General features: G+C 38.4%; 1 protein-coding gene across 1 annotated transcript in view; it reads right to left on the bottom strand.

Moving 5' to 3' along the window:
* LOC122518565 (POU domain, class 2, transcription factor 1-like) overlaps positions 1 to 16,928 on the bottom strand; it is a 90,290-nt gene that overhangs the window by 15,177 nt on the left and 58,185 nt on the right. The window contains exon 3 of the mRNA XM_043637570.1: positions 5,201 to 5,257. Within this exon, the coding sequence (XP_043493505.1) occupies positions 5,201 to 5,257 (57 nt within the window). The remainder of the gene's footprint in view (positions 1 to 5,200; positions 5,258 to 16,928) is intronic.

Genomic DNA, 16,928 nt, shown 5'->3' with positions numbered 1-16,928 from the left:
GATTGGCAATTAAACGAATGAAAAGTCGCGCGTAAGAAAGTCGTGTTTCCTCGCGATAGAGAAAATGAAAAGATCATAAATTAAACTATAGCTCAAAGTGGGCGTACCAATGAACCTACGATAATCTACGCATTGTCTCTTACGGCCCTCTCAACGATTTTACATTAATTAAACGATCAATATTTATTAAGCTTATTATTGAAGATATCATTGTGAATTAGACGAACGAGTAACGTTAGATTACCAACGACACAATATTAATTCGATTGGACGCGGGTTAAAGCTAGTATTTCGCTTAATAGGCGCCATATTGTTTCGTAACGACGTAATAAATATGGACGCGGCCAAATGAAGACAATAAATTGTCGAACGCCCTCGCTGCCGTCGTCGACACTCCTGTCCGTCTTTCGTTTCATTCTTCAACTTTTTTTTGTCTATCTTTCTCTATCAATCTCTTTCATATTATTTTTCTTTACTGCAAGTTTTCTTCCTTTGTCTTTTTATCGTTAATACAGATAGTCTTGAGCGATGGGAGGATACATTTGTTACTTTCATTTTCTCAAAGTACGCGGAGATACACTTTTACGATAGAAAATACATTTTTTTCATTGATAAAAGATCAAATTTAAAGTTGAAACAAGATGTATTAATTAAATGGAAATTAAAATGCTATTATATATATATATATTTAGCAAGTTCCGATAAGATCGATTAGTTCACCCTTCGTCGTTAGCTTTTTTCGTCGTTTCATTCTTCCTTCCTCGTCGCTTATTATAATCAATTACCGTCGTGTTCTTCGACGGCACGCAATTGTACCGAGTGTCCGTGTACGTATACGTGCTATCTCTTAAGGGGTGCAACCCTCCAGCTTTTTTTTTATGCGACCACCAAGTCCGATTCTAAGGGAGTAACTCTGCAACAGGCTGATGAGTGGCAAGATTCGAGTTGGTATTTTTTCCTTCCTCTTTCCAGACCTTCCTTCCCTCTTCTTCGTGGGTACAAAAAAAAAGTCAATCGATTTTATTGAAACTAATGAAATTTTAACTCCATTTGAAATTTTCAAATACGTTCACGTACGAGTGTTATACTTATTTTATTATTTCCCTTAATCTAATGGAATTGAGAATAAAAATGAGCTTACGGTAATTGATAAAGAAAGCGATATCAATGAAAAGAAAAAGGTCAGTTCTTATTATACACGTTTATCGAGTAATTGTACTCGACTTGGTGGTAGCGGGAGATCGGTAAGAAAAACAGTGAAAAACGTTCGTCCTCTGTGGGAACGACGAGTCCATTAATGGAATCACCAATTGCAGAGTTATTGGTTTAATTGCTAATTGCTAGTCTTTTATGGAGCGAGCAACAATGACGTCGTCACCCACTCGTCGATCGCTCTGCCATTTTCATGAATATCTTCCTTCCTTTTCTTTCATTCGCCGTTCTTCTCACGCGCCAGAGTTTCTTTCTTGCTTTTTTTCTCTTTTCAAATCGTTTTTATTTTACGAAGAGCCTAATTTCTTCCTAATTTTCGTTTCTTTTGTTTTTCTTTATTTTTCAATTGAATTTAGAAATCCAGAACAGATCAAGCATATTCTCCGTTTAGAGGATATTTTGCGAAAGATAACCGCAACTATGCTTAAAAATCCCTGAAAAAGCCGTTTTCCGAAATTTGAATTTTGCTTTCGTTTCCTCTCAAACCCGAGGCATGAATTGAAAAGCGGATAGAGAAGCATCGGGATTGAGCGACGACTTTTTAACATTCAGGAGAGAAGTTCGCATCGTCACCCTCGATTCGAATAACAAAGTGACCACCACTTTACTGAAAATATTTGATAAAACTCGCAAGTATTTCACATTTTTTCGAGCAAACAAATAATAAATCGTTATAGTCATTTTAATAGGTTTTTCGTAAGACTCGTACAAAAATTAATGTTCGTTGTAAAATCAAGTTTTTACGCTTTTATCGTAAGTCGAAAAACTGGACGTGACGAAAGCCTCGAAGCGTGAAGTTCGGTTTCCGTATGAGGGTTTCAAAGCACTTGGGTATTCAAAAGCGGTTTTCCATGGTCACACCTCCTCGTCTCTAGTTCTCACTCCTTCTTCCCAAATTTGAATAACAAAGTCACCAGAAAGACGTATTATCGGTTTGCACCCTTTTTACAGGCAAACCAACCGACTTTTTACGACTTTATCGTAAAGATCGTTTGCATTCTAAGTGAAAGCGATCATTTCTCATCGACCGATTTTTCTTCTTTTCTAATTCGACCATTTGATTCGATTTTAAATGTCTTTCTAGAAGCCCCGATGGGAAAATTGTTCCTAAAAATGTGATAATTTCTTTTTTATTCCGTTCATAATTTCATCCAATTGTTTTGTTTTGTTTTTCTTCTCGTTGAAATGAGCGCATTCGATTCAAATGAATCCTTTAATTTGACTATTATGGACATTGGCTGAAATTCCTATTCAGATCAAGTATACGAAAGGCTGTTAATTTGCGATCAATAGTTTTATCTAGGTAGATTTTATCGTTAACTTCTCTCCACATTATAGTAACGTTCCTTGCCGGTGAAAGCAGTTTACGTATACTGGAAAGAATAGGAATTCGCGATATATTAAATTATCGCGTTCGACGTGCCAGATAATGATATCGATTTCAATGGATAACGATCGACAGGTGAACGGTAAAGTTGTGGTAAAGGTAAAAGAAAATTACGGATTATTCATGCGTTGTGTGTACTTCATCAAAATCTAAGATACAATCGGCAAGATTTTTCTTAGCGATTCCGATCGATTTTTAATTATTATTATGTGACATTGATTATTGTTAGAAATAGGGTGCCGTTGTAAAGATATTATAAAGTATGATGAGATACGTGCTCGTTTCAAGCGGCACACAACACCCAAGACTTCCATGAAGTTCGCGTTAAAGGAATCTTTGGAGTGACCATATAGGTCGAACAGGTGTGCCTGTACGATCGAGGAATAAAGGATTAGCAATTCGATTAGCATCCGCAAATCATATCGATCTTGGCTGCATCCGTTGCGATGGGTTGACTCACTAAGAGAGCGTGAGATTTTGCAACGAGTCGATCGATTCAACTTTGATTTACTAAGATCGAGCAGCCAGCTATCGCCCATATGTGGTAGTATCTTCTTGGTATTTTTTTCTCGTTAATTATAGTCAGAGTAAAATGAGCTGATGTAAGAAAGTGGATAAACGATAGAACGATATCGAATTTCTTTGGAAATGAGTACTTTAACCTATTAAGTGGGGAGCAAATTTATGCCAAAAGCGTCGAACGTTCTGCCTAATAAAAGTAAATACATGAAATATCTAATTGCGTTTTACACGATTATGCGAGAATAAGAACTCTCGATAAAAAAAGAAAAAAAAGAAGTATAGACTTATCTTATCTTTCGAAATCTTTCGAAAGAACAAATGGTTGAGAATCCCTGTCGGTCCATTCGAAATGACACGAATATCGCAGGCACAACGACGCGTTCACGATGAAGTTTCGTTCACCGCGATGGTTTCAGCAACCTCTCTTGACGTTCTTATTCGCGAAAGGAAAGAGAAAAAAGGATGGGACAGCGAAGAAAAAAAAAATGGAGCGGGTGGCAGCGGAGATGGCGCTAGGCGATCGGAAGTGTGTCAAATTACAGAGGCCCGTGATATTAATGACTCCTAATGACATACCCCCTCCTTCGGAGCATCCTGCGTATTGCGTGCCCCCTACTCCGTTCTCCTAATCTCCCTCCTCTCTTATCCACTTCTTTCCTCTCCTCTTTTCTCTCTTCTGTGAACGTTTTCGCTTGGCCTCGCTCGCACTCTCTCTCTCTCTCTCTCTCTCTCTCGTATGCGCGTTCATAGCGAGCTCGATTCATGGAATCCACATCAAAAATAAAATTACTAATTGGCCGAGGCTAATAGCAATAAGACAAACAACGGACTAAATGCTATAAAGTAAAACACAGGTTCAAGATGATCTCTTCTACCTACTACTTCTCTCTCTCTCTCTCTCTCTTTCTCTTTCTTTTTTCCCATCGCCCCTCAACGTTGCGCCGTTACCGTCATCATCACCCCACCGACGCGCCTTTTCGAGCACGCTGATTACTTTCTTGTTTCTCCATTTGTCTCGTTCGTTTCGTCGTAGGCAGATACCTAGCAAGTTAGAAGAACTAAGAAAACAGAAACGAGGAATACCCTGCTTACGACCGACCGGTTCTCAGACTTTCCCAGAGTCGTCCTGCCCCGATGAAAACCTTTTTACCTGCGTTAAGCTCATCCATTTGTTTCCGCGTCGTTGTTTTTTCTTCGTCAATCGTCTCCTTCAAATCCAACGATTGATTCGTAGCATCGCTCCTAACATTTTCTCTTATTTTATTTCTCCTTTTTATATTCCGTTTTCTTTTTTTCTATTTAATATTATACGTCTGTATGTATTAAAAGTCCGTGAGAGAATTTTGTTATTTAAATTGGTTAAATTTGTAAAGGAGCTTACAAGTTCCACGAATGGTCAGGGTTTGGGTCAATTATGTGTCCGAAGAAAAAGATAGTAAAGACGATAATGGACGAAAAGATGAGAATTTTCACGAAATCCGAGAGCACGGTTTTACGATGCTGACAAAAATTCAAGCGATTCGACCGACCTTCCTCAGACTTTGCTTGCCGTGAGCGACCAGGATAATGTCCGAAGTTAAAAGGTCGGTTATACGCCGCGAAAGAATTCTTCGAGGTAAATGACAATGCTCCGAGAAGTCTAAGGGCGGTACTCGGTGAATGTAATTGTCTTTATGATATAATTTACGTGGAAAAGAATTAGTCGAAGAAGTTGTTATCTTTACGAAAGGATAGAAAGAGGAAAAAGTGTAGGGCGACTAACAGCACTCGATCGCAAGCGCATAAATTAGGTAGTGGTTGGAGTAAACGTTTCTCTTTTGCGTTTGTTCCTTTTTACAATTTCAACTTGGAGACGCGCATGAGAAAGTTAATCGGAAATTGTTCTTGTCCTGGTGCATTTGAAAATCAAAAGAAAAGGTAAGAAAAGAAGGACGAGGCGAGGCGAGGCAAAGCACACATTATTCGTTTTGAAAATTTATGTTCCGGCTATTCGAAGGTTAAACGCGTTTCGTACGTTAATCTTATCGAGAAGGAAAGGAACACGACAGACGGACGATGAAACTCTTGGTACAAACTCACCTTGTATGGATTCCGGCGAGGCTGGCTCCTTATCGATTCGGCCGAGCGCATCGCTGGCTGTAACAAAAAGTGCAACGGGCTCTCGTTAGTGCAACGAGTTTCGTTAAAACTCGACGAAGAAACTTTTCCCTTTCGCTCCCCCCTCCAGTCCCCTTCAAATTGACGGTTTCCCGTTTGAAAAGGACTCGCGCGACAGTCACGTGCGCATCAGTATTTATGAGTTACCTCGAGGACGAGTAAAACGTGATTTTAGAAAAGAAAGCTCCACCATCCAAGCTTATTTCTTTTTCCTTCCTTTTATCTCGAGGATTGATTCGTCATTGGTTCGTCGATCTCGCGAAACTCGGTCTACACGAAATCTGCACTAACTGGACTGGTTTTCAGCCGCTTCTCCACCACTTCCGCGATTGATTAAGGTATACGGATAAAACTGTAAGAATTATGTCAAAAATAGTTTTTCATACTTTCGACGAATACAATCGAGGAAAGGAACGGTAGCGCTCGTCCATTGTCCTTCGATCGGTCGATATTCAAATAATCTATTTGACGGACCCTTTTTTAGGGAGAGACCGTCGGCTCTCGGAAAAAGAAGATGGTGGTAATTCGGTGAGAAGATGACCACCATACGTTAGAGGAGCACCGGTGACCGACCCTAAGGGCGGCCGCCGGCCACCTACTACACCCTGGGGTGCCGCAACTCAGTCCCGGAACGACAGTATTCAGATAATCCCACCTTTCCGCTGCTCTTCTGGACACCGGTGGATAGAGGAGTTTCTTAGCCCTCGCAAATGGACGCCAGATAAATATATAGATATAGAATAAAAGAGAGAAACGGGGATGGGGGGGGTACGGTGTCGATAACGAAATGTCTTTCCATTTAGGTAACTGCGCCAAAGGAGAAATAAGGCGACGCGAACAATGTAACATCCTTGATGCGATCGCTTCATTATTGAACGAAGGACTGTGTCTTTGGAAACTGGCACACGCTTACATTAAATATGAACGACGACCTCGCGCGCGTATATCTATCTAATTATAGTTCGCGACCGACGAACGTCCGACTTTTTCTGGTGCACATTAGACGCAAGTGTAATAACGCCCCGAGGACTCGATGAAAGAAAAAAAATGATTAAATCGTCGTGTATAATTCATGGGTGCTGAGAAACGTCGGGAGAATCGTCGTAATGAATATCAACGACATCGTTGTTGCAACGACCAACAGGACTACAAATATTCTTGACATGAGGAGTAGATTCCCTCGGCCTATGCCATTCCCGTTCGCTCCGACCAAGGCAATTTTGCGATCATTGTCAATTTAAGAAGGTAAATGCGTCGTCCGTCGTTCATCGTCCATCGAAAAGAAATGAATATGTTTCGAGCTGGTCGCGACTCGGTCGCGACTCGGTGCGCGCAAATGTTGAAATATCGCAACGGACTTTGTAGAGATACGATCGCAAATAAATGCGGAGCACCCCTCTCTGGAGAGTCATAAAACAGTTGCGACTTGCACATGCCCCTTTTTTCTCGCTCCTCCGTCGTCGTCCACCGATTCGATTCGATTCGGCCGTGCGTCCCCGTCCGTCCGCGCGTCCGTCCGCCTTCCTCTCTCGCTCAACTTTGGCTTCGAGTTCGTTTTTGGTCGGTTACGAAGTGAGACGATTTATTGCTACGAACCTGTCATTTAAACCCATTATCTGATATCTCGGATAAACAAATCCAACGCGTTATAAACGCTTTTAATTCCGCTAACTGGAATGATAACTAAAATCGTACAGACGATATTTCGAATTAAGTTCATTTGATTGATTTTTTCAAAGAAAGGAATTTTTGAAGTTATACTTCTTTTGGCGCGTTCGGGAAAATGTGATGGGAGTGTGTGATTTTTTTCCGAGCGCATGGAAAAATCGACACCACGAAGTTTGTCAGTATTTACGATGCAAAGCGATTTTTCAAATTTACGGCATGAAGACGTCTTCTCTTCTGCTTCAACTTTTTTTTTCTTAAGCGGGTCACCCATCCAAGTACTAATCGTACTCAGCGCTGTTTGACTTAAATGATCGAGCGGGAACCAATGCTATCACAGCGCCATGACCGTTGACGCATCAAGTAATTCGATATATCTCCCTTATATTTAGTATGGACTGATATCTTTTGTTCTTTTTTGTTTTGTATTCTTTCTTATATATGTAATATATCGATCGATTGAAAATATGTTTTCTTTATTTTTTTTTAATGTTATTTTTGAAGTTATTGAGGTTATTGAGGTTATATTTGTTTTGGTACCCAAAAGAAGTATAACTTCTTACGTGCGTACATAATTTATGTAATAATAAAAATATAAAAATATAAAATTTATGTAATAAATTTCTTTTTTTTTTAAAAGTTATTTTTGAGGTTATTGAGGTTATATTTGTTTTGGTACGCAAAAGAAGTATAACTTTATACGTGCGTACACCAGTTTTATTTTGTAGACAGATAGATATCGATTTTATAATTGCGCGACGAATTGGATATTTCGCGTGGCCAAGAATCGGTCGCACATTAATTCTGAAGTATTCCACGAAATTACAAACGTATTGCAGTCTCGTCGATATGACTCATTAATTCGGAAGGATCGCTTTCTGTCAGTCCGGCAATCGCGTGTCTATCGTTGGCAGCACGTGCTCCTCGGTATTCATAAAGGTCATCGATGCGAGCTTTGTGCGAGCGAGCGACCGACCGACCGACCGAATCTTTTTCGTGCACGTACAAACTAGTAGTAAGAGGAGAGAGACAGGCCATTCACCAGGTACGTTAAGGAGGCACCTGTACGGATACTACAACTCGAGTACTACGGACAGGTGCTTTACCGTGCTCGCGTCGAGACGAGGATAGCTACACCTACCGAGTTAGCACGAAAGATGAGAGAGCGTGCCAGCCCCGTCATTATTTTCCGATTACGATCTTCTTCGATCGAAACTCTTCTTCCTCCTCGATCATATCGAAAAATATCGGGAAATATGAAAAGTAGGAAAAACAAAAGCTACCATCGGAATACTTGTTATTGATTCGTCGATAGAAAAGAATTCGCCTATAAAAACATGCTCGATCGGAGCTTAGAAAGAACGGAAAAGCGGATTTTAATATTTCAATAGTTCTATCGGCCTCGATAACAATAAGCGTAATAAGCATAGAAACGTTCGAGTTGCTACTACCATTGGGCTGCGCCAAAAGAACTAGATAAAATATTAATGCTGACATTTGGGGAAGGCTTTGTGGTATTTTAACCATCCTGCAAGGTGCCTGCCACGCTTTCTTTCACGATACTCGGAGCATCGTTCGGCACATTGTTATATGTATATCATTTTGGCAATCTGCTTCGAAGCGTCGATATATTATATATAGGGAAGGGGCGAATTCATGTTGGCTTCTCAACTGTATTCCTTATTCTCAGCCCACTTTTTCGGTCCACCATGAATACGAGATGCGGCATCTGGATACGGTATCTAGTTTTCGTGGCTGCGAGCCAGACCGCGCATCAATTTTTGAGGAAACGCTTCTTACTCGTATGTATGCAACACCCTCTATCGCTGAACTTGAGAGCACGTTTCTCCTACGACTCGTAGTTTAGAAAGATCATCCGCTATAGGGGTTGTACGCAGTACTTGTACATAGCCCTTAGAAAGGCGTGTGAATAGTGATGAGACGAAATCATGGAAAAAGAATACTCTTTGCTCGGACTTGTCGAGCGCGCACTCTCGGCATTTATTTGAAAATTCTTACCTTTCCGATTTTACCTTGTAAATATTATATATAAGTCTATCTATTATTACCCAACGTTTAATTCATAATAATTCCGAATAGAGATTTTTCTCTGTCGGAGAAATACTCGGAAAGATTTCTAAATTAAATAGGAGAAGATAAAAGAGAGCAAAATATTTGTTTCCCAATGAAAGCCTTGAACGCCATTGTAATAAGTGATTGTTTTTTCAAGGTAGAAGGATATTCCTTTCCACTTTTGGATATAATAAGTAATAGGAAAGAAAATAGAATTGTAGGAGGAGACAGAGAAGTTGAATACGATTGGATAGTGCGATAATGGCGACCATTATCACGAAGAAATCAAGCCACCTCCACCAACCCCCTTGTACTCGCTTGATCTTCCGTTTCCATAGCGACCGTTGCTTGCGCAAAGGAAGAACCGATGGAAGCTGAAAGAAAGAGGGAGAGAACGCAATCTTTTTTCTCATTGCGCATCTTTTTGCTCATTGATTGAATACAGAGCTAAAAACTTATTTATTTACCACCCTCAACGCCGGAAAATTCATTATTTTTAAGGACAGCAGTCTAATGAATTATTTCTAACGATCATCGAATAGTGTTATAATGATCGCGTCGAAATGAAAAAATAAAGAAGAGTTACTACTACCCCAATTAAGGATTATACGCGTTGCACACGTGCGTTTGCGAGAGAAAGGACAAGGATGATCGTTCGATCGATCGATCGATCATTTTTAGGGTGTTAATCGTTCTCGAACGACGCTTAATCCGTCGGTGAAACTGATGGATTTCAAAATAATTGCTCGTCGTCGATGGTGATTCGAACGAAGGGGAGGAGGGAATGAGAAAAATAACGCGTTGAGAAGAGAGGGTGATCGTCCCGCCCTTTTCCAGAGGTGAAGGAAATACACGCCGAATATATAATATTTATTAGATAGGAGAGATGGAAAGAATGGTTTAGAGAGAATAAAGCAATGATAATAAAAGGGTTGAGAGTCGCGTGCCGTTCTATCGATGCACCGACATCCCTCCCTCGTCACGCCTTTATTGCTTTTTCTACTTTTTTTTTACATCGCAGTAGAAAATATCGCGTTGTCTTGTTTTCCAAAAAAAAAAAAATCGAACAAGCTGTTAAATGTAATACTTCGTTATTCGTTGCAATTAATGTTTTTCATAGATTTAAAACTAGATTTCGAAAGAAACGTCTCAAACGGAATTATGTTAGTTCAAGACTGTATTATCAAAAATATACAATTCGAATTATATCGTTGAGACAGAGGGAGAGCGGGGAGAAGGCCGGGGAAAATACGGCAAAAGGAAACATGGCACGTTATTACTAGCTTTTCTTTCGAATTACCGTGAAATTGCGCAGGTACAAAATCGTCGTCGTCGGTGTACAGGCGTTTGTTGCACGTAGACAAAAACGAGGGGCCATTAATGTGTTCGTTGGTAGATGGTCGCACGCGGTTAAACTCGTGGGGGTGGTTTAGCTTTTCTTCGAGAATGGGCTTGGATGAATTTGTGCCTTGAGCATAGAACGGGGAGGAAGCAGCGAGAAAAAGTAAAAGAAATGTTTGCGAGGGAAAGCGAACGAATGCGAATGTTCCACGCGGCGACGTAATGGAGTCGACTTATTCGTTAAAGAAACGTCTCGGCTGGGTGCAATCGAGTAGACGACGCGTTGTTCTCGTACAGAAGAACGATGACGAGACGGATCGGAGTATCAATAATTCCTCGCTCGAATTAACGTACAAAGAATCCAAGTGATATGCATCGAGAAGACACGTAAAATTATCTCGAATTGTGATTAACGACTTTTAAATTAACGCTCACGATATTTACTGAAATGAATGTTCTTCGTTAAACTTGAGTACTGATATTCTATGATAAAAAAAACTGATGTGTGTAATTATTTACGCACGTAAGAAGTTATACTTCTTTGGCGTACCAAAACGAATATAACCTCAATAACCTCAAAAATAACTTTTAAAAAAAAAAGAAAGGAAACATATTTTCAATCGATCGATATATTATATATATAAGAAAGAATAAAAAGAATTAAAAAAAACTAGTGTGTGTACTTATGTACGCACGTAAGAAGTTATACTTCTTTGGCGTACCAAAACGAACATAACCTCAATAACCTCAAAAATAACTTTAAAAAAGAAAATAATAATAATTATTATTATTATCATTAATAATTTTCCTTGTTACTTTTTAATTTTCCTTGTTTATTTTTTAATCAATGTTATTATTATTATATTATTATTATTATTAATTTTCTTTTTACATAGAATATAAATTGATAAAGAAACCTGTTCCCCCCTTTCTGCTTGATGATCGATAATATTCGCTAATGTAAACCGATTATTTTTCTTTTGTTATTATATTTTTATTCATTTATTTATTTATTTAATTTTATAAATATATATATATAGTGTGACCAGGTAAAAAGGGGGAGGATTGGAAGTATGAGAAGATAAGCTACTAATTATTATTATTTATTTATTTAACAGAAAAAAGAAAGGAAACATATTATTTTCAATCGATCGATATAAGAAAGAATAAAAAAAAAATATCAAAAATCGAATTACTTTATGCGACAACGGTAATGGCGCGGTGACAGCACTAATTCCCGCTCGATCATAAAAGTCAAGCAGCGCTGAGTACGATTAGTACTTGGATGGGTGACCCGCTTGAGAAAAAAAAAGTTGAAGAAGAAGAGAAGACAACTTCATGCCGTAAATACCGACAAACTTCATGGTGTCACTCGGAAAAAAATCTCACTCCCATCACATTTTCCCAAACGCGCCAAAAGAAGTATAATCTTCAAAAACAAAAAAGAAAAAGAAGACAAAAGTAAAAAAAAGAATGTTCCTTCTTTTCGCCATTATCTCTCCCACGCGAAGATTAATAAATTCTTCTATTCGTTTTAGTCAGGAGTAGTAAAGCGAATTAACCATATCCCGATCATTGATCTAATTACCGATTAGGTCATCATCAAAGTACTGCTAAATGAATTAGTAGGAAGTACTTAGCGTTACAAAGAAGGAGTTGTTTCATTTCTCTCGTGTAAAAACGTACTAACGCGTTCACGATGAAAATTTTCATAAAAGGTATGCGGTTAATGCGTTGTTTCGATCGTATCTTTTCCCGCGCGAAATCGATTTCTGAAATCGATTACTGAAATCGACGTTACGAGGGAGAAACATGCAAAATAGTAAGATAGAAGAATCGAAGAAGGACGGACGGACGAGAGACGGCATTATCGCGACATTATTGTCGTCGTGTTTCATTATACGAGCAAAGCGTCGTTGCGTGATCCATTCCGTCGCAGATTAATCGTGCTCGTTCGAGCGATTAATTAATAGGCACTGGTCGTTTTTATCGCTCGCATGAGCTCTGCATAAAACGTTTTCGCACACGAGAACAACTATGAAAATGAAATATTCATCGAAATGCAAATGCGTTAGAGTCGCGTCGTATAATCCATTTAAAAATAATCTAACGACAGAATTTCGTCTTAATTGGCACAATAACTACCGCCGATGCTCGCGCTACCATCACACATCATGTTAGCCTTCTCGTAGTCCTGACTATTAAGGGCGATATGCGGGAGATCCTGTGTGTTCTCCTCTGCTCTACACCCAACAGCTATGCTACTCGTAATGACGCGATAATTAGTGCGGTTTGTCGGCAATTAACATCTTCAATTTCATTTTCAACTATTGCGAGTGTACTTTTTATCGGTGGCTATCGTTCCACATTATTTCCCATTTTATCCATATTCCCAAGTTCGAGTTTTTTCAATGGCAATTTCAAATTTCAATGTTTCGATAAAGAAATATTTATTATTAATTGTTTCGACGCGAGCGAGTAAACGAATATGAAGTCTTCCGATAGGAAAAGAAATCGAATATCGGCTTGGATACGCCACTCCCACTCCCACTCCCACTTCCAGTCCAGCCCCCCCTCCCCGTTCTTTTTCTTCAGCTTTGCTCGCGGATATAATTTCCCGGGGCAAGAAGTTTCTAATGACGGAAAATCTAATATATATCGCTTCGAAGCGGAACTCCGCCATTGCCGCGCGAGCAGCTTTTCTTGTAATTAAGTTATAACTAAGGGCGAACGTGGCTGCCGTGTTCGTTCCTGAAGGGAGGAAAAGAGGAAAGGAAAGGAGCGCCTGGATGGCGACTAAAAGAATGAGAGAAAGAGATGGAAGGGGGAGGATGGGGGAGGAAGGAGAGTGCAACTCCTCGCAAGAGTGGAAAACAATAAGAGGGCCCCGTTAATCCGGACGATATATTATATCCAATGAGAGTGCTTCTGGCAGACCCGACACGATTTCATGTCTCTGTGTGTATGTACCGCGAAGCAGACCGAGTAATATGGCGAAAGAGATACGGAAGATCGGTCTTTAAACGAAGTATATATCTACCTTCTTTCAATCGATTCTATTAAAAGTTTCTTTTCATATTTCTTACATCTTTTCTTACATGACAATTAAATATACTTTTATTATACGCTTTTCGCGTAGATTCGAGAGGAAAACGAGGTCAACGATTCTTTTTCTATTCTTTTACGAAACGATAAATAGAATTAAAGCTCAAGCTTCGAACGTTGAATACTTTGATATACTTTATTGACATTTTTCAAATGTATCACGCGTATGCAGCGCTGTTCAACTTTTGTTTTTCTTTAGCAAACATTTCGGGGGTCAAAGAGATATGGATAATCGAAAAGTTTATTAAGGGGTTATACGCAGTTGCGTGGCTGGTGGATTCTTTTAAAGGATAGATTAATGCAGGTATTAACCGGGTGGAATATTACAAATTTTGATTTTTGACAAAATGGCGTCTATCTGAAAAAAATGTTTCGTTTTTGACTGAAATTTTCTGGCTGTAAATTGTAAAACAAAAAATAGTAATAATTGTTTTAAATCTTATTCCTCCCTTCAATACCCGAGGAATATATCTAAGAATATTGTGTAAAAATATAAGATCAATCGGTTGAGTTATTTCTGAGAAATCGAGATCACCGACTTTGAAAATACCGTTTTGAGAAAAACGCGTTTAATGTTTCAAAGAGACGTTTACACATAGTTCAAAATTGTTGTTTGCAGCTTACACGAAGTGAAGAATATTTGCCGGATCGATTTGAAAATTTCAGAGAATATACTTAAATATATGTACATTCCGAAAATTCAAAAAAAAAATCGATTTTTTTTAAATTCTAACTGCGTATAACCCCCAAAAATTAATGCACACGTAAGTTTGAGAACGCTATAACATTACAGCGATTTGCTTCATGAACAATTGTGTTGAATTTAATCGTGAAATACTTGAAACTTTTGAGAGAAAAAGAAAATGGAAAGAATGTAAGAATGGTTGACTTTGTCGATAATAATCGTAGCGTACAAATATCGATAATAACTCGACGTGAAATAGGAAAGTGAGAGAAAGAAAGAAAGAAAGAAAGAAAGAAAGAGAGAGAGAGAAAGAGAGAGCGGCTTTGAAACACATCAGTTCGAAAGGAACAGCTAAATTGTATGAAATCGAATTAGATGGTAACTCTGTCAGAGATGTAATTAATTTATTTCAGCGTCATCTTGCTTGCTTGCTTGCTTGCTTGCGACGATCGGAAAAGAAATATTATTTCCAACGCACGACTGGAGATAAGACCAGGAACCATAGAAGGAAGACAAGGAAAGAGAGTGAGAGAGAGAGAGAGAAGATAAGTTCCTTTAAGTAAGATAGCTTTGGTGCAATTTAACGAACACTTTAGAAAAATAAGTGTTTCGGTTCACAAGCGTGCAAACACTACTACTTTACGTGTACTTTAAATCTATCGGTGCTATAAAAACGCGTTCACGTGTAACCAAGGAACGAATGCAGGCTTTCGTTAACGAGGAGTTCAACTCATAACGCTTAATTAAGCTGCCGTGTAGGAAGTAAGTAAGTAAGTAAGTAAGTAAGGCCCAGAGGGAGAAGAGGGTGCTCGTAGGGCCGCGATCGTGACCGGTACAGAGGCCAGGAACGCGGTCAGATCGAACGATAACGATCCGATAAGCTGCCCTCCCAAGATCGCGGTAAGCCTTTCTCTGAGTATTGCATCGAAGGAAGAGAACAAGCCGGTTTCGCGCTCCGCTTATGAATATGTTCGCTTCAACGCGTTCCTTTTTTTACTTTAGTCATCCGATTTTTTGAATGCAACGGAAATATTCTTATTTAAACAAATTTATTCGCTGATCGCTGAATAAAATTCATCTACCCGTTTAGAATTTTTACAATCTATTTTTGGAAATCAATCGATGGGTGCACGAGAAATCCGTTGATAATGCGTCAGCCCAACTGACATTCGACCTATCTAGGTATAATCCTCTTAAACTATCATTGTAAGCTTCATGAAGGAAACACTACAAGTGCTTGCTAATATTTCATTAAAATTCATGAATTATACGATACTATTCGTATGCAAAACATTTTCTTTCTCGAACTATATTGTTTAATTTTAAGAATAAGCGAGACCTTCGAAGATTTCACTTTTTGTTTTCGATCATTAAAAATATGAATACTATGATATTAATATCAAACTAATTTGATCTTCGTATATGAGATTATACATCACGTGTTTTTCAACGAGATCCGTGTTTTACATTGTATTTCGTATTTTAAAACATAATATTTTATACAGGAAGAACGAAGAATTCGAGTGCATCTACAGATTATCTGCACCGGGTAGACCGAGTAGGGTTGTTAGCTATTGAAAGCACGGAGGGTGGAGTTTAAAATGGCGAGGTCTTCTATTTCGATCTAAAGGCAACCCCAATCGCTATAGGCTCGCCTAATCACAGCAAGGGGGTTGGTTTTGCATTGGAAATCACAACCAGTAACAGAATTGTCTTCCTTTTTAAATCGATCTCATGACTTTTTTTTTTCATTTATATATTTCTTTTTAATCTATGGAGTGTCGTGCGATTAATAAACATTTGTAATATTATACCCACGTGAATTAGACGAATGTGAATATTTTATTTATAACTTGAGTGTAAGAAATGAAAACCGTTATCATGCGATACTAGGGTTATACCCTGTAGATACCCAAAAATAAGTATTCATCGTAACTCAAGTAATGATCATCATTTATAATAACACGTGGGTTCATGCGGGAACCTGGTTTCTTTTATCTATGCTGGTAGTATCGGTCATGGTATGCCAGGCGTAAATATAAGAATATAAAATAGTTTAACTCAAGATAAATACAATCATATACATACAATCCGACAGGAAATAATAATCAATATATTTGAAGTATTGAATTTTTATAAAAACTTACGCATTCGAAACTCAGGTTTGGTGTCATCGCGCATCTTCTTCTTCCGAAAATTAACATTTCCGATAACCATAATATTTCTTCTTTAAAATAACAACAATATATCTTTGGATAAAAATTGGTGTTTAAAAACACACTTGTACAGTAGAATCGAATCACACTTTTTTGTAAATTTCACAATATTGAACAATGTAAAAACTATATAACCGAAACTTTCTCTCTTAATTAATATATATCGAGTTATATCTTCTCGTAAGTTTCACAGTACTGAATAACATAAACAACACGTAACTAAAACTCAAATGAACTGGGTATCTTCGTTTAGTATACATCGAGGTACTAACAAAACATAATATTTTGAGAATCCATAGTTTTAACACTTTTATATAAACTTTAACATGATCACTTTTAACTTTCTCGTTTAATATTGAGAATGTATCTCATTTGAATGAATGAATTTAATTTTAAAACTTTGAAGATATTGCTGATTTTTTTTAACACATTGATAGGAATAGTTATATCGTGAAGTAAGTAAGTCAAGTTAGCTTGCTAGATGCGACTCGTCTATAGGTAAGCGAAGGACTGGTGGTCAGCCACGCTCTTCCTCAGCTTGCTTGAACAGTTCACCCCCGCAGAG

The sequence above is a fragment of the Polistes fuscatus genome, unplaced genomic scaffold (assembly GCF_010416935.1).
Source record: "Polistes fuscatus isolate 324 unplaced genomic scaffold, CU_Pfus_HIC Scaffold25, whole genome shotgun sequence".
Taxonomy (NCBI): Eukaryota; Metazoa; Arthropoda; class Insecta; order Hymenoptera; family Vespidae; genus Polistes; species Polistes fuscatus.
Note: the sequence above shows the minus strand (reverse complement) of the source record. Positions and strands in the feature narration are given on the sequence as shown.